The following is an 18,737-nucleotide window of genomic DNA, read 5'->3' as shown; positions in this document are numbered from 1 at the left end:
ATGTTCATCAGTGATACTGGCCTGTAATTCTTTTTATGTAATGTCTTGTCTGGTTTTGGCATCAAGGTGATGGTGGCTTCATAAAACGACTCTGGGAGCATTACCTCCTCTTTAATTTTTTGAAATAGTTTGGGAAGGATGCGTATAAGCTCTTCTTTGAATGTCTGGTAGAATTCCCCAGTGAAGCCATCTAGTTCTGGACTTTAGCTTACAGGGAATTTTTTTCATTAAGATTATATTTTACTTCTGGTGATGGGCCTATTCAAATGATCTGTTCTTCTTGATTCATTTTTGACAGCCTTTATGTTTCTAAAACTTGTCTACTTCTTCTAGGTTGTCTAAGCTCACTTCTAGGTGAGCTCCACAATTTTTTGGCATATAACTCTTATATGATTCTCTTAGGATGTTTTTAATTTCTATAGTATCAGTTGTTATTTATCATCTTTCAATTTATTATTTTATTAATTTGGGTTTTCTCTTTTCTTCTTGGTGTGTCTGTCAAGCAGTTTCTCAATTTTGTTTATCTTTTCAAAAAAATGGCTCTTGGTTTTATCAATCTTTTCTATTTTTTAAATCTCTATTCATTCCTGCTCTGATCTTTATTACCTTCTGTTGTCTTGGGCTTTCTTTGTTTCTTTTTCTAATTCTTTTAGGTGGCAGATTAAATTGAGTTTTTTTTTTTTTTCAAGAAGGCCTATATTATTGTGAACTTCCCTCTTAAAGCTGCTTTTGCTGCACCCTATAGCTTCTGTAAGGTTGTGTTTTCATTGTTGTTTGTCTCAAGGTATTTTCCGATTTCTTCTTTGACTTCACTGTTGACCCGCTGGTTTCTTAATAATATGTTTAGTCTCCACATGTCCATTTTTTCTTTCTGTGATTTCTCATTTCATGGAGATCTTTCTTGCAGATTTGGCTGAATAAGAGGTGTTCTGCCAGTTTCCAGTTGGTTTTCTGTGAGAATTGCTCCCCATGTAGATGTATTTTTGATGTGTCTGTAGGGGTAGGAGAACTCCACATCCTCCTATTCTGCCATCTTGATCCTCCTCCTCTTCCCAAGTCCCAGGCAGAACACAGTCTTCATGGGGCCAGCGAAGAATCTTCAGGCAACAAGGACATGACCTGGCCATCTCTATCATCTCTGAACTAAGCAGAGGAGGAGGAGGAGAATGCCCAGCAGTGGTAGATCTCACCTCTTTTATACTCTTCCCCATAGCTTCAGTTTCATCCAAGGGAGATATGTAATAAGGGCAAATAGACTCACATGCTGGGTATTGAATCAACAAAGCTTATGCTGGAAATTTTGTGAACAATGTCAGAAACTGGTGATTAAAATCCAAGACCTCCCTGAGCTGGTAATAAACAAAGGCATTTTTTATTAAAACCAGATCACTAACCAGCAAACTGTGCAGTGTAAGCTCTAGCACTGTGGTTATTTCAGCCAGTCCTACTCACCTCTGCAAAACTGTGTTTTGTAAAGAATCAGACCAGATGAGAAAGACGCATATTTGATAAATGAGCACATACCAAATGTGTCTTCATTTGGAGTAAAATCAAGCATTGCAACATGGAGCAGTCATCCAGAGGCAGTCACTCTGTTTTTGAGAAGGAGGGCCCTGTTCCCAAGAGAGTGGCAGCCAAACAGGTCACCAGAGCACCAAGCTTGCAGTGCTACCAGGTGAATTAAAAAAAAGAAAAAACAAGTAGAGGTGACACTAGAAGGGCAGCCCTGAAACATGAAGTGAAGAAAGAGCTTTGGATTCTAGCTCTGGTGCTGCCACAAAAGAATGGGTAAGGACAGACTGCCTTTCCTTCTTGGCTTCTAAGCCTTCATTAGTAAAATAATGGCATGGGCTAGATGGATTGGGGTCCTTCTAAACTTGCAATGTTGGGATTCTCTGATGTCCATTAAAAGTTATTTTCCTATGACACTGTGGGACCAAAAAGTGACAATTTCAATTTAACGACAAGAGTCTGGGACTCCCTTAATTTTCGAAAGAGTTTAGCAGTCCTGAAAAAAACTTGTACCCTGCCCCAAAAGTGTATAGCATTCAATGAACCACCCTGCATCTTCTGACCAAAAGCTGCTCAAAGTAGCCTTTGGCTGATGGATAGTTTTCAGTCAGACGGAGGATTTTGTTGGCCTAAAGAGAACTCCAGTGTGGGCTGATGACTAGCAGTGAAGCAGAAGAGCAAGGAGATATTAGGAATAAAGGAATTCTGTCAGCATTTCATTTCAGATGCCTTCAAAGTACCCTTTATCATTATTTTTTTTCCTTAGTTTGCTACTTTGCAAAGGCTATGACTTCCCTCTGGTTTCAACCAGGTATGGACAATTTGAAATGAGTATTTGTTGCTTCAGTGATAAGTTTAAAGTTTTCAGAAAGAAAGCAGTATTCTGACTCAAGAGCTGACAGCAGTTCATCTTGTGAACAAGGGAAAACTACTTGCCGACACACTGGTTCCATTGGTAGTGCTGGAGATAGCCCTGGGGGCAGCTGCACCTGTAGCCCCCGATGATGTTCTGGCAGCCGTGCTGGCAGCGATGGTTCCCCTCACACTCGTCCACATCTGAAAAAGAAGGCAGAGGTGCGTTTAAGTCACATCAGTGCATATCTCAGAGGTATTTTCTGAAGCAACATTTATCAGCATACGAATGTGAAAGGCAATTTTAGTAAGACATCTGACACATAAAAAATTGCTGATGTTCAGTTGCTAAGTTATGTGGGATTCTTTGCAATCCCATGGATTGCAGCAGGCCAGGCATCCCTGTCCTTCACTATCTCCCAGAGTTTGCTCATATTCATGTTGATTGAGTCAGTGATGCTCTCAAACCATCTCATCCACTGCCGCCCCCTTCTTTTGCCTTCAGTCTTTCCGAGCATCACCAATATTCCACCACCAATTTCAAGAATGTCTACTCTGGAGCTTTTGATAAGTCCAAGGGAAAAAACATCCCTGGTAAAATCCACAAATAAAAATAATGAAGACACTAATGCAAGGCACATGAATGCAGTATAGGATAGCTGTGTAAACTATTTATATTTCCTTATTTCTGCCAGAATTGGAAACCAAAAGGCCAATACAAAAACAAAATCCTAAAAAATAAGAGTAAAATATTTAATCATATGTTGGCAGAAGAGTTATTCCTTATACACTTAATCCACATTGAGGGAATCCTTTCAAGATTTTGGATCCAGTGACTAGAAAATTAAGTGACCAAATTCAGGAATCTAGCTGTTTTTCTTGATTGGGTCATTTCCAATTAGACTAACAACAGAGCAGAAAGTCTTGTTACATTCAGGAAAAGCATGTGTTGAGGACATGGTCAAGCATGAAACAAAAGGTGTATCTCTAAGATATGGGACTTGTACAAACCAGAGAAAACATTTCCATCTGCAGCTGGCTGCCTCCCCTGTGCTCAGTTCTGATGTCTCATAGAGGATGACAATGCAGGTGTTTATAGGCCACCTCATGAGGAGCAACCAGCTGGATCAAGCTGAGGGCTCTACCTACCTTCACAGCTTGCGCCGCTCGGATCAAGTGAGAATCCCCGCTGGCATTCACAAGTGAAGCTTCCAGGAGTGTTCTGGCAAATGCCCTTTGACCCACACAGGTTGATGTCAGAGGTGCATTCATTGTTATCTGTAAGAAGCAGAGGGAGAAAGGAGAAGGTGGGACTTCCCCAAAGCTCTCTTTGTGTTGTTTAAAAGGAAGAAAGAAGAGTGATTTGCTCAGAAAAGGCCAATAGCTTTTCACAACATGCATGCATGTACACACAGACATATTTACATATATTCACATATTTTCTTGAGTTTTATCTTCTTATTCCAACAGCAGGAGCCCTTGAAAACAAACCCTTCAAAAAATAACTACAGAGGACTTTCCCTCTCCCACTTACCAATGCAGGCAGTATGGTGTTGGGTAAATCCAGGAGGACATTTACATGCGAAGCTGCCAATGGTGTTAACACACAAGAACTGGCAGTTGTGCTGCTTAGTTGCACACTCATCAAGATCTATAAGAAAATGCAAGATGGGCATTGGAATTGAGCTGAAGCCCAGGAACCTAGAAGCCACCCTAGGGAGTAGCTCTGAGTTTTCATTTCTACATCTCAAATGACCTTGTCAGAATGGGACCACAGCATATGGTTAGGAGAAACCCAGGAGATATGGGGTTTAAAGATAAAATGTGGTTTCAGTTCAGACCAAAAATGCATTTCTTTGGTGATCCAAGAAAAACCCATTCCCTTTAGTTATAGGAAAACAGAATTTTCTCAACAAAGGAATGTCCAATACATCATAAAATTTAAATAAATTACAAAATGAAATAAAAGATAAAGGATTCTCAAAAACTTCCAAAGCACTGAAAAAAATCTCAAGTTGAAATATAAAAATAATACTTGAGGGTAAAAGTGAATTTTCTCTGCTTGGTTCCTTCCTGTTTGCTGTTTTTTAATCTTCTCAAATGAAATGGTCAACCAGATCAAACCAAACCAAAATAACTGCTTTGTTTAGAGTTCCTCCTTTGGATAAAACAAAAATTGAGCAATCAGGAAGAGGAAAAAAAAAAAAACAAACCACCTCATTCTGATAAGCCAACAGCAATTTTAAAAAAGACTATCTACAATATTTATCCAAGATTATTTTCCACTTCTCAGTAAAATCCTCTGTTTGACCAGGCCTCTTTCCTCACTGCCTGGAACCTGTAGGTTCTCTCTCCACACCATTGCTATTTAAAATCTCAAGAGATACAAAGTGTGTTCCAGTTTTTAGTTGAATTTTAATTAAAAAAAAAAATTGCTGTGAATTTAGGAATCTACCTACCTTCCCCTTCCTGCCTGGCTCTCTGCCTGCCCGCCCCCGTGCCCCGCCCCCCTTCCTTGCGAGCTTCTTTTATCACTGCAGACAGAGTTGTGCTTGGAACTGCAGATCTGTGCCAGCTCCTGGCTAGACTAATATCTGGAGTGGGCTTGAACTGAAAGAACCGCCCATATTTCTCCTAGTGCTGACATCTCCTAGGAACGAGCCAATCCTGTGCTCTTTCTGTTGCTGGGGAGTTGCTGTTTCTGCTCTTCTGGCTTCTGCATTATTGACAGCTGTCTGTCTCCTGCTAGCAGGCGTCCTCCCTGCTCTGTGACCCCAGGGGCTTTGCTAGAGCACCATCGCATGTTTGCTGCAGCTCACTACCTGCAGATAGGTGAGGGGGCCAACTCAGTGATTTTTTTAAAACGTTCATTGTATATTGGGGTATAGCTGATTAACAGTGTTGTGTTTCAGGTGTACAGCAAAGTGATTCAGTATACATATACACAGATTTATTCTTTTTCAAATTGTTTCCCCATGTAGGTTATTGCAGAATATTGAGCCAAGTTCCCTGTGCTATCTGGTCAGCCCTTGTTGGTTATCTCTTTTATATATAGTAGTGTATATAAATAAATTCTAAACTTTTAATTTATCCCTCCTCTGCCCCCAGCTTTCCCTTCTGGTAACCACAAGTTAGTTTTCTATGTTTGTAAGTCTGTTTTTGTTTTGTAAATACGTTCACTTGTATCTCTCTCTTTTTTTTAAGACTCTGCATATAAGCAATATCATATGATATTTGTCTTTGATTTACTACACTTAGTCTCCACGTCCAACCATTTTGCTGCAAATGCTATTGCATCATTAATGACCAAGTGCTCAGTCGCATCAGTTGTGTCCGACTCTGTGTGACCCCATAGATGGAAGCCCACCAGGCTCCTCTGTCCCTGGGATTCTCCAGGCAAGTACACTGGAGTGGGCTGCCGTTTCCACTGTATACATGTACCACATCTACTTCATCCATTCATCTGTTATTGGACATTTAGGTTGCTCCCATGTCTTGGCTATTGTAAACAGTGCTGCAATGAACACTGGGGTGCATGTAAACTTTTGAACCATGGTTTTCTCCAGATACATGCTCAGGAGGAGGATTGCTAGACCATACAGTTGTTCTATTTTTCATTTTTAAAGGAACTTCTAAACTGTTCTGCAGAGTGGCTGTACCAATTTACATTCCCATCAACAGTGTAGCAGGGTTTCCTCTTCTCCACACCCTCTCAGCATTTACTATTGTAGACTTTTTGATGATGGCCATTCTGACTAGTGTGAGATGATATCTCATTGTAATTTTGATTTGCATTTCTCTAACAATTTAGTGATGCTGAGCATCTTTTCATGTGGCCATTTTTGGAGAAATGTCTATTTAGATTTTTCATCCATTTTTTGATTGGGTTGTTTGCTTGTTTTGATATTGAGCTGCATGAGCTGTTTGTAGATTTTGGAGATTTTGTCAGTTGCATCACTTGCAAAAATTTTCTCCCATACCATGAACTTTTTTTTCATTTTGTTTATGGTTTCCTTTGCTGTACAAAAGCTTTTGAATTTAATTAGGTCCCATTCATTTACTTTTATTTCCGTTACTCAAACAGATAGCTTGAAAAATGTATTGCTGCAACTTAAAGAGTGTTCTGCCTGTTTTCCTCCAAAAGTTTTAAAGTATCATGTTTGATATTTAAGAGTTTAATCTATTTTGAGTTTATTTTTGTGTATGGTGTTAAAGACTACATTCTTTTATGTGTAGCTGTCCAGTTTTCTGGACTGTCTTTCCTCCATTGAATAGTCTTGCCTACTTTGTCATAGATTAATTGACCATAGGTGCATGGGTTTATATCTGGGCTTTCTATCTTGTTCCAGTGATTCATATTTCTGTTTTTGTACCAAAAACATTACTCTTTTGATGAGTGTAGCTTTGTAGGATAGACTGAAGTGAGTGCTCAATTTTTCTTTCTCAAGATTGCTTTGACTATTTAGGGTTTTTTGGGTCTCCATACAAATGTTAAATTTTTTTGTCCTAGTTTTGCAAAAAGTACCATTGGTAATTTGATAGGGATAGTCCTGAATTTGTAGATTGCCTTGAGTTGCATAGTCATTTTGACAGTATTGTTTCTTCCAATCCAAGAACATGGTATATTTTTCCATCTGTTTGTGTCATCTGCAATTTCTTTCATTAGTGTCTTTCAGATAGAGGTCTTTTGCCTTTTCAGGTAGGTTTATTCCAAGGTATGTTATTCTTTCTGATGAAAGGCTGTTTCTTTAATTTCTCTTTCTGATCTTTCATTGTTAGTGTATACAAATGCAACAGATTTTTGTGTATAAAATTTGTATCCTGCAACTAAATTACCAAATTCATAGACGTGTTCTCAGCTCAGTTCAGTCGCTCAGTTGTGTCTGACTCTTTGTGACCCCATGGACTGCAGCACGTCAGGCTTCCCTGTCCATCACCAACTCCCGGAGTCTACTCAAACTCATGTCCATCGAGTCAGTGATGCCATCCAACCAGCTCATCATCTGTCATTCCCTTCTCCCACCTTCAATCTTTCCTAGCATCAGGGTGTTTTCCAATGAGACAGTTCTTTGCATCAGGTAGAGAAAGTTATGGAGTTTCAGTTTCAGTAGCAGTCCTTCCAATGAATATTCAGGACTGATTTCATTTAGGATTGACTGGTTGGATCTCCTTGCAGTCCAAGGGACTCTCAAGAGTGTTCTCCAACACCACAATTCAAAAGCACCAATTCTTCGGTGCTCAGCTTTCTTCATAGTCCAACTCTCACACCATACTTGACTACTGGAAAAGCCATAGCTTGACTACTGGAAAAGCCATAGCTTTGACTAGACAGACCTTTGTTGGCAAAGTAATGTCTCTGCTTTTTAATATTCTGTCTAGGTTGGTCATAGCTTTTCTTACAAGGAGAAAGTGTCTTTTAATTTGATGGCTGCAATCACAATCTGCAGTGATTTTGGAGCCCTAAAAATAAAGTCTCCCACTATTTCAATTGTTTCCCCATCTATTTGCCATGAAGTGATGAGACTAGATGCCATGAACTTAGTTTTCTGAATGTTGAGTTTTAAACCAACTTTTTCACTCTCCTCTTTCACTTTCAAGAGGCTCTTTAGTTCTTCACTTTCTGCCATAAGGGTGGTGTCATCTACATATCTGAGGTTATTGATATTTCTCCTGGCATTCTTGATTCCAGCTTCTGATTCATTCAGCCCGGCCTTTCGCATGATGTACTCTGCATATAAGCTAAATAAGCAGGGTAACAACATATAGCTTTGACCTACTCCTTTCCTGATTTAGAACCTGTCTTTTGTTCCATGTCCAGTTCTAACAGTTGCTTCTTGACCTGCATACAGATTTCTCAGGAGACAGGTCAGGTGGTCTGGTATTCCCATCTCTTTCAGAATTTTCCACAGTTTGTTGTGATCCACACAGTCAAAGGCTTTCGCATATTCAATAAAGCAGAAGTAGAGGGTTTTTTGGAACTCTCTTGCTTTTTCGAGGACCCAGCAGATGTTGGCAATTTGATCTCTGGTTCCTCTGCCTTTTCTAAATCTAGCTTGAACATCAGGAAGTTCACGGTTCACATACTGTTGAAGCCTGGCTTGGAAAATTTTGAGCATTACTTTACTAGCGTGAGATGAGTGCAATTGTGCAGTTGTTTGAGCATTCTTTGGCATTGCCTTTCTTTGGGATTGGAATGAAAACTGACCTTTTCCAGTCCTGTGGCCGCTGCTGAGGTTTCCAAGTTTGCTGGCATATTGAGTGCAGCACTTTCACAGCATCATCTTTTAGGATTTGAAATAGCTCAGCTGGAATACCAACGCCTCTACTAGCCTTGTTCATAGTGATGCTTCCTGAGGCCCATTTGATTTCACATTCCAGGATGTCTGGCTCTAGATGAGTGGTCACACCATCGTGGTTATCTGGGTCATGAAGATCTTTTTTGTATAGTTCTTCTGTCAATTGTTGCCGACTCTTCTTAATATCTTCTGCTTCTGTTAGGTCCATACCATTTCTGTCCTTATTACTGCCATCTTTGCATGAAATGTTCCCTTGGTATCTCTAATTTTCTTGAAGAGCTCTCTAGTCATTCTCCTTCTATTGTTTTTCTCTATGTCTTTGCATTGATCATTGAGGAAGGCTTTCTTATCTCTCCTTGATGTGGTCTAGTAGTTTCCTAATAGCATCTTTAGGGTTTTATATGTATTGTATCATATCATCTGGGCTTTGCTGATGGCTTAGATGGTAAAGAATCTGCCTGCAAACAGTGACAGTTTTACGTCTTCTTTTCCAATTTGGATTTCTTTTCTTTCTTTTTCTTCTCTGATTGTTGTGGCTAGGACTTCTACAACTATGCTGAATAGAAGTGGTGAAAGTGGACATTCTTTTCTTGTTTCTGAACATAGAGAAAATGCTTTTGCTTTTCACTGTTGAGTATGATGTTAGCTGTAGGTTTGTCTTATATGGCTTTTATAATGTATGTTCCCTCTATGCCCACATTCTGGAGAACTTTTATCATAAATGCCTGGTGAATTTTGTCAAAAGCTTTCTCTGCATCTATTGAGATGATCATATGTTTTTTTCCTTCAATTTGTTGATGTGGTTTATCACACTGATTTGCAGATATTGAAAAATCCTTGCATTCCTGGTGTAAATCCCCATGATCATGGTGTATGATCCACTTAATGTATTGTTGGATTTGGTTTGCTAGTATTTTGTTGAGGATACTTGCATCTAAGCTCACCAGTGATATTTGCTGCTGTTGTTCAGTCACTAAGTCATATCTGACTCTTTGTGACCCCACGAGCTGCAGCATATAAGGCTGCCCTGTCCTTCACTATCTCCCTGAGTTTACTCAAACTCTTGTCCATTGTGTCAATGATGTCATCCAACCATCTCATCCTCTGTCACCCCCTTCTCCTCTTGCCCTCAATCTTTCCCAGCATCAGGCAGGGTCTTTTCCAATGAGTCGGCTCTTTGCATCAGGTGGCCAAAGTATTAGAGCTTCAGCATAAGTCCTTCCAATGAGTTTTCAGGGTTGATTTGCTTTAGGATTGTCTGGTTTGATTTCCTTGGTGTCCAATGGACTCTCAAGTCTTCTCCAGCACCACAGTTAGAAAGCATCAATTATTCAGTGCTCAGCCTTCTTTATGGTCCAACTCTAACATCCATACATGACTACTGGAAAAACCATAGCTCTGACTATATTCGTTGGCAAAGTTATGTCTCTGCTTTTTAAAATTCTGTCTAGGTTTGTCATAGCTTTTCTTCCTAGGAGCAACTGTCTTTTAATTTCAAGAGGCTCTTTAGTTTCTCTTTGCTTTCTGCCATTGTGTGCATGCTAAGTCACTTCAGTTGTGTCCAATTATTTGCAAAATTATGGACTGTAGCCCCCCAGGTTCCTCTCTCCATGGGATTCTCCAGGCAAGAACAGTGTAGTGGGTTGCCATGGCCTACTCCAGGGGATCTCTGAAACTCAGGGATCAAAGCTGAATCTCTTGTGTCTCCTGTATTGGCAGGCTGGTTCTCTAGTGCCAGCTTGGGAAGCCCCAAAGTGAAAGTGTTAGTTGCACGGTCTTATCTGACTCTTTGTGACCCCAAGGACTGTAGTCTGCCAGGCTCCTCTGCCCATGGAATTCTCCAGGCAAGTATACTGGAGTGGGGAGCCATTGCCTTCTCCAAGGGATCTTTCCGACCCAGGAATCGAACCTGGGTCTCCAGCATTGCAGGCAGATTCTTTGCTGTTTGAATCACCAGGGAAGCCACTAGTATGGTATCATCTGCATATCTGAGGTTGTTGCCATTTCTCCCGACAATCTTGATTCCAGCTTGTGCTTCATCCAGCCCCACATTTCACATGATGTATTCTGCGTATAAGTTAAATAAGCAGGGTGACAATATACAGCCTTGATGTACTCCTTTCCCAATTTTGAACCAGTCCATTTTCCCAAGTCCAGTTCTAACTGTTGCTTCTTGACCTGCACACAGGTTTTCCAGGAGGCAGTTAAGGTGCTCTGGTGTTCCCGTCTCTTCAAGAATTCTCCACAGTTTGTTGTGATCCACACAGTCAAAGGCGTAGTCAATGAAGCAGAAGATTTTTTGCAATTCCCTTGCTTTGTCTATGATACAGCAGATGTTGGGAGTTTGATTTCTGGTTCCTCTGCCCTTTCTAAACCCAGCTTGTGTGTCTGAAGTTCTGTGTTCATGTATTGTTGAAGCCTAGCTTGAAGGATTTTCTGTCTTCCTTGCTAGCATGTGAAGTGAGCACAATTGTGCAGAAGTTTGAACATTCTTTGGCATTGCCCTTCTTTCAAATTAGAATGAAAACTTTTCCAGTCCTGTGGCTACTGCTGAGTTTTCCAAATTTGCTGGCATACTGAGTGCAGAACTTTAACATCATCATCCTTTAGGATTAGAAATAGCTCAGTTGGTATTCCATTACCTCCACTAGCTTTGATTGTAGTTAAGTGCTTCCTAAGGCCCTTTGATTGAATGCTTCCTAAGGCCCACTTGAATTCACATTCCGGGATGTCTGGCTGTAGGTGAGTAACCAAACCATCATGGTTATTTGGTTCATTAAGACTTTTTTTGTACAGTTCTTCTGTGTATTCTTGCTACCTTTTCTTAATCTCTTCTGCTTCTGAAAGGTTCTTGCTGTTTCTGTCCTTTATTGAGCCATCTTTGCATGTACCCTTGATATTTCTAATTTTCTTGGTGATCTCTAGTCTTTCTCATTCTATTGTTTTCCTCTACTTCTTTGCATTGTTCATTTAAGAAGGCCTTCTTATCTCTCCTTGCTATTCTCTGGAACTCTGCATTCACTTTCCCTTTCTCCTCTGCCTTTGGATTCTCTCTCTTTTTTTTTTTTTTGCTATTTGTAAGGCCTCCTCAGACAAGCACTTTGCCTTCTTGAATTTCTTTTTCTCTGGGATGGTTTTCGTCACTGTCTCCTGTACGTTGTTACAAACTGTCCGTATTTCTTCAGGCACTCTACCAGAGCTAGTCCCCTGAATCTATTTGTCACCTTTACTATATAAGGGATTTGATTTAAATCATTCATGAATGGCCTAGTGGCTTTTCCCACTTTCTTTAGGTTAAGCCTGAATTTTGCTATAAGGAGCTGATGATCTGAGCCACAGTCAGCTCCAGGTCTTGTTTTTCCTGATTGTATAGAGCTACTCCATCCTCGGCTGCAAAGAATATAATCAATCCGATTTCAGTATTGACTATTTGGTGATGTCCATGTGTAAACTCATCTCTTGTGTTGTTGGCAAAATGTGTTTGCTATGACCAGTGTATTCTCTTGGCAAAACTCTGTTGGCCTTTGCCCGCTTCATTTTGTATTCAAGGCCAAACTTGCCTGTTAGTTCAGGTATCTCTTGACTTTCTACTTTTGCACTCCAACCCCCTATGATGAAAAGGACATCTTTTTTGGTGTTAGTTCTAGAAGGTCTTGTAAGACTTCATAGAACTGGTCAACTTCAGCTTCTTCGGCATCAGTGGCTGGTAAATAGACTTGGATTACTGTGATGTTGAATGGTTAGATTTGGAAATAAACTGAGACTGTTCTATCGGTTTTGAGATTGCACCCAAGTACTGCATTTGACTCTTTTGTTGTTTATGAGGGTTCGTCCATTTCTTTCATGGGATTCTTGCCCACAGTAGTAGATATAATGGCTATCTGAACTAAATCCACCCATTCCCATCCATTTTAGTTCACTGATTCCTAAGATGTCGATGTTTACTCTTGCCATCTCCTGTTTGACTGTGTTCAATTTACTTTGATTCATGGACCTAACATTCCAGGTTCCTATGCAATATAGTTCTTTATAGCATCGGATTTTACTTTCACCACCAGACACACCCACAACTGAGCAATGTTTCCGCTTTGGCCCAGCCACTTTATTCTTTCTGGAGCTATTAGTAATTGCCCTCCACTCTTCCCCAGTAGCATACTGGACATCTTCCAACCTGAGAGGGCTCATCTTTCAGTGTCATATCTTTTTGCCTTTTTATTCTGTTCATAGGGTTCTCACTGCAAGAATACTGGAGTGGCTTGTCATTCCCTCCTCCAGTGGACCACGTTTTGTCAGAACTCTCCACTATTAACCGTCCGTCTTAGGTGGCCCTGCAGGGCATGGCTCATAGCTTCACTGAGTTACACAATCCCCTTAGCCATGATAAGGCAGTGATTCATGAAGGGATGTAAGTTCTTACTGTCATTAAAAAAATTTTGGCTTTTTTTAAAAAGGTCTTGTTTCTTCCTTTCCTCTTTTGTTCTCTTTTTTTGTCATTTGATGACTGACTTTACTGTTGTGTATGGATGTTTCTCTTATTGTATGTGTATACCTAGTATAGATTTTCAGTCTGCAGTTACCGTGAGGTTTTGACATAGCAGTCTACATATAGAAAGATTGTTTTAAGTTGCTAGTCTCTTAACATCAAATCCTTTTCCAATATCCTGCATTTATGCTCTCCTCTTCTCACCATTTCTGGGTTTGATAGCATATTTGTGTGTGGATGATTTCCTACCTTTTCAGTATGTTTGCCTTTATTAGTGAGGTTTTCCATTTGTAATTTTCTTATTTCTAGTTGGGGTGTTTTCTCTTCTGCCTAGAGAAGTTCCTTTCACATTTGTTGCAAAGCTGGCTTGGTGGTGCTGAATTCTCTTTGCTTTTGCTTGTCTGTAAAGCTTTTGATTTCTTTGTTGAATCTGAGTAAGAGCCTTGCTCAGTAGATTATTCTTATAGGTTTTTCCCTTTCATCACTTTAAATACATTGTTCCACTCCCTTTTGGCCTGAAGAGTTTCTGCTGAGAAATCAGCTGCAACTTACCTTCTATGTTAATAATTTTCCTTTGTCATTAATTTTTGTTAGTTTGATTCCTTTGTGTCTCAGTGTGTTCCTCATTGGATTTATATTGGCTGGGACGCTCTGTGCTTCCTAGATCTGGGTGACTGTTTCCCTTCCCATATTTGGGTAAATTTCAGCTTTTATTTCTTCAAATATTTTATCAGGTCTTTTTCTTACTTCTCTTTCTGAGATCCCTATAGTGTGAACATTGCATTTAATGTTGTCCCAGAGGTCTCCTGCTGCTGCTCCTGCTAAGTTGCTTCAGTCGTGTCCAACTCTGTGCGACCCCATAGACGGCAGCCCGCCAGGCTCCGCCATCCCTGGGATTCTCCAGGCAAGAACACTGGAGTGGGTTGCCATTTCCTTCTCCAATGCAGGAAAGTGAAAAGGGAAAGTGAAGTCGCTCAGTTGTGTCCGACTCTTCGTGACCCTTTATTTCTTTTCATTCTTTTATTGTGTTCCTCAACAGTGATTTCCAGCATGTATCTCCCATCTCACTTATCCAGTCTTCTGCCTCACGTTTTCTGCCATTGATTCCTTCTAGGACTTCCCTGGTGGCTCAGATGGTAAAGCGTCTGTCTACAATGAGGGAGACCTGGGTTTGATCCCTGGGTTGGGAAGATCCCTGGTTGGAGAAAGAAATGGCAATCCACTCCAGTACTATTGCCTGGAAAATCCCATGGACAGAGGAGCAAAGAGTCAGACACGACTGAGCATCTTTCACTTTTCAGTGTGTTTTTTTATTTCAGTTATTGTTCATCTGTTTTTATTTTTTCTAGGTCTTTATTAAACTTTTCTTATATCTTCTAGATCTGTGCCTCTATTCTTTTTCTGAGATCTTGAAACATTTTTACTATTGTTACTCCGAATTCCTTTTATTGGGGTAGAATGCTTATTTCCACTTCACTTAGTTGTTCTTCTGGGTTTTTAATTTTGTTCCTTCATCTGGAACACATTTCTGCGCTCTCTCATTTTATCTAACTTTCTGTGGCTTGCAGTATCCATGCTTCAGGTTGCAACATTGTAGTTCTTGCTTCTGCTGTCATCTTCTGGTGGATGAGGTTTGTGCTGGCTTCCTGGTGGGAGGGACTTTTTTTTCCTGCCTGCCCCTGGGTGGAGCCTTTCTTGTCCCTCTGGTGGGCAGGGCTTTGTCAGGGAATATGTTTAGCAGGAAAGACTTTATTCAGAAAGACTTTAAGCAGCCTGTCTGCTGATGGGCGGGGCTGTGTTTCTACCTTGTTGGTTGTATGGCCTGAGGCATCAGAGCCTACATGTTGTTTGGAGCCAAGTCTTGGTGAAAAAATGGCAGTCTCCACCAGGGCTCATGCCAGTGAGTACTCTCCAGAATCACTGCCTCTGGTGTCTTTGTTCCCACAGTGAGCCATAACCACCCCCCACCTCTGCAAGAGACCATCCAATACCAACAGGTAGGTCCAGCCCAGGTTCTTATGAGGTCACCACTTTTTTCTCTGGCTTCTGGTGTACATGAGAACTTGTATGTGCCCTACAAATGTAGAGTTTCTATTTCCCCCAGTCCTGTAGAATTCTTGTGATCAAACCTCACTGGCCTTCAAAGTTAGATTCTCTGGGGGCTCCTCCTGTTTCCAGACCCCTAGGCTGGGGAGCATGACCTGAGGCTCAGAACCTTCACTCCTGTGGAAGAATTTCTGTGGTTATTTTCCACTTTGTGGGGCATCCACCAGCAGGTGTGGGATTTATCATGATTGTGCCCCCTCCAACCATTTCATTTTGGCTACTTCTTTGTCTTTAGATATAGGATCCTTTTTAGGAGGTTCTAGTGTTGGTGTAAGAAAAATGTCGCCAAGGAGGCACTAACCCCAGAGGGAGGTCTTTCAGCTTTGGATCCCTCAAAGGCACAAGGAATGAAACCATGTTCCCATAAGGCGGATAAGTGGGTGGAAGCACTTTCCACTTTACCTTTGCAGCTCCTTCCGTCCTCCTGCAAGATGTAGCCTTTCGGGCATGAACACTGGTAACTCCCTTCTGTGTTCTTACAGATGAAATTGCAAGGTTTGGGAGCCTGATTGCACTCATTCAGATCTATGATCAAAAAGACACAGTGTCACTGCCCATCTCAAAAGATGTTTCAATGCTCAATACCCACAGCCTCTAACAAAGAATCTTAGTTTTAAAGAAAGAAAAGGTAAACTGTATGGTCTTTGATCACTGTCTTACATTTCCTTATGAAATTACACAGGCTTTTTAGAGTTTTAGTTGGAGGGTTTCTTCCTCATAATGTACAATTTCCACCCAAGAATAAACCTGAGTATCAGAGCACTTACCTACACAGGCAGTTCCAGTTATATCTGGAGTGTAGCCAGTTTTACAAATGCAATGATATGATCCTCTGTCATTGACACATTCCCCATTTCGGCAAACATCATGAATAACCTTGCACTCATCAATATCTATAATTTAAGAAATAGCAATTAAAATGAGAAAGGCATTATAAAAGGGTCAATATGTACTACTGGGCATTAAAGCCACTGACACTCACATCTTGACCCTTCTATCTCATTACTACTTAGTAGGGTGCCAATAGCAAGTGAGTTCTTAGCCTTGGATTGTTAAATAACAATTTTATACCCATAGCTCTTATTTTTCCTGATCTTTTCAAGATTACTCTGAAATGCAATATAACATACTTTCATTGGTCTGAAGAAATGCGTCTACCATCTCATTTTCACATCTGCCAAAGAATGATAAATCACTTTGGTTATTCCATCTATTCTGTCTTTACCACATCCAATTCTGTTATTAACCTTTAGTCACAACTTTACAACATGAACATAAATCCTATTTAATCTCTTTATTCTCCTCTCACTTCTGATTTCCTCCCAAGGAGCTCAAAGTCTCTCTTTATGAGACTGCAAACAATTGCAGTCATTGTTAATAAACAAAGGCCTGGAAGTCTTTTTCAGAGCAGCCCCAGACACCTTGACAGCCTCCTCATCCCTCTCAAGTTGACACGGCTTGTACTTTTCCAGAGGCAGCTGTCTTAATTCCCAGTACAATCATCCCTCCATATCCAGAGCACTGGTTCCAGAACTACCTTGTTGATATTAAAATTCATGGACACTCAAGCCCCATATACAAAATGGCATAGTACAGCTGGCACTGCAGGTTCAATCAACATTGGGTAGAAACCAATCCAAGGTTGGTTGGATCTACAGATATGGAATCTGTGGATATGGAAGGCTGACTGTATCAGCATTGTTTTATACTTCTTTCATGTGATATATTTCAGCCAGTTTTACAAGATAAAATACATATTGGTGGGCTACTTTAGGAATTTAGTGATCATTTATTCCAAAATGTATCTAAAAGATTATATTCTGAGTAAAAGGTTATATTCTTATAACAAACCAGCTTAAAAAGTTGAGGACTCCTTGTAATGCAAAGACACGAACTGAAGCACACACATTAATCAGACCAAGGACACTCTGGCAACATGGCTTTGAATATCTAAAGTACCATATCTAAAGTACCATAATGATTTTTTTTTTTTTTTGGTCAACCTAAACTGTGCAACTCAACCTAGGCCCACATTATAGATTCTATAGTCTCATCTGTTCCTCATAAAACAAATTCCCTGAAAGTATTTTTGGACCATAAATGAAGTACCTGCTCCATTGGTCAAAAATCAGAACAAAATGAAGTACCTGCTCCATTGGTCATAAACCCTCGGCCATGGGGGCAGAGTTTTTTGAAAGCCACGGTGCCCTGGAAAGGGCAGATCTCACAGTGGGGCCCCCAGCCTCTCCCTCCATCGCAGCAGCATTCAGACTTGGTGACGGGGTTCCTGTTGCTCGAGCCGATCTGACACATGTTCTGGAGCACCTCCGTGAAGCAGTACCCTTCCCGGTTGTCTGGAAAGGACGTTAGGAATGCAAAGAAGATTTTAGGGAGCTTTAGAAGCATAGCATGGTATTCCGAATTTGCTCAGATAGTAAAACCCAAGAAGGATGTAACACTTTACCCTGGCTGAGAAGGAGCAAGAAGGGAAAGCTGGAAGCAGCAGTAAGAGAAAAAGGATGACATCTGGGGAAAACAAGACAAGATATTCAGTAAGTGGGCAGAAAGGCATTGGTATCAACAAGATTATCACTCTCTCTGTTCCCAGAAATATGGAGAACCAGGCTATAGCAAGGGTCAGAGAAACACATGGAAACTGATCCTGAGCATCAAGAGCTTAAATAGGCAGCTGAGAAAGAAATTCCAAACAAGTGATTCAATGATACAATTAGCAAAGAAAGAATTTAGCGGCAGGGTGGTGCTAAGCCCAGTGGACAATCATGGTCATAGAATCATCTCCAAAATATGAACATTGTTAACCTTTCCTCAAATTTCAACATTTTCTATTATTTCAAATAAGTGATCTGGTTTCAAGCATCCCAGTGTGGAGGCTGGGGTTACAAAAGCATCCTGTAGTCTGTACTCACCAAGGCACTCATCCTGGTTGGGGCTGGCTGTGAAGCCGTCATTGCACTCGCAGGTATAGCTCCCCCTGGTGTTGAGGCAGCGCCCATTCTCACAGATCCCAGGCTTGGTCTGACATTCATTTTCATCTGTGTGGTGTAATTGAAGGACCAAAGAGAAGAGGCGTCATCTGTCCACTTTGTACAAAGATAGATTTTTTTTTTTCAAAAAAGAAAAGTTTAGTTTGTGACTAGATAACCTATTTATGGGCTCAGGAGGGCCTAGAGGAGCTACTCCACGTTCAAGGTCAGGAGGGGCGGTGGTGAGGAGATACCCCTTGTCCCAAATAAGGAGCAACAGCTGTGCTTTGCTGGAGCAGCCGTGAAGAGATACCCCATGTACAAGGTAAGAGAAACCCAAGTAAGACGGTAAGTGTTGCAAGAGAGCATCAGAGAGCAGACACACTGAAACCATAATCACAGAAAACTAGTCAATCTAATCACACTAGGACCACAGCCTTGTCTAACTCAATGAAATTAAGCCAAGCCCTGTGGGGCCACCCAATATGGATGGGTCATGGTGGA

General features: G+C 40.8%; 1 protein-coding gene across 1 annotated transcript in view; it reads right to left on the bottom strand.

Annotated features, from left to right (window-relative positions):
* FBN1 (fibrillin 1) overlaps positions 1–18,737 on the bottom strand; it is a 274,972-nt gene that overhangs the window by 11,405 nt on the left and 244,830 nt on the right. Inside the window, exons 57-63 of the mRNA XM_069596613.1 lie at positions 18,177–18,302; positions 17,397–17,603; positions 16,017–16,142; positions 15,652–15,774; positions 3,899–4,015; positions 3,514–3,642; positions 2,449–2,568 (exon numbers count right to left, since the gene is read on the bottom strand). Coding sequence (XP_069452714.1) covers positions 2,449–2,568; positions 3,514–3,642; positions 3,899–4,015; positions 15,652–15,774; positions 16,017–16,142; positions 17,397–17,603; positions 18,177–18,302 — 948 coding nt within the window. The remainder of the gene's footprint in view (positions 1–2,448; positions 2,569–3,513; positions 3,643–3,898; positions 4,016–15,651; positions 15,775–16,016; positions 16,143–17,396; positions 17,604–18,176; positions 18,303–18,737) is intronic.

Source organism: Ovis canadensis, chromosome 7 (assembly GCF_042477335.2).
Source record: "Ovis canadensis isolate MfBH-ARS-UI-01 breed Bighorn chromosome 7, ARS-UI_OviCan_v2, whole genome shotgun sequence".
Taxonomy (NCBI): Eukaryota; Metazoa; Chordata; class Mammalia; order Artiodactyla; family Bovidae; genus Ovis; species Ovis canadensis.
This window is presented reverse-complemented; position numbering and strand designations above follow the sequence as displayed.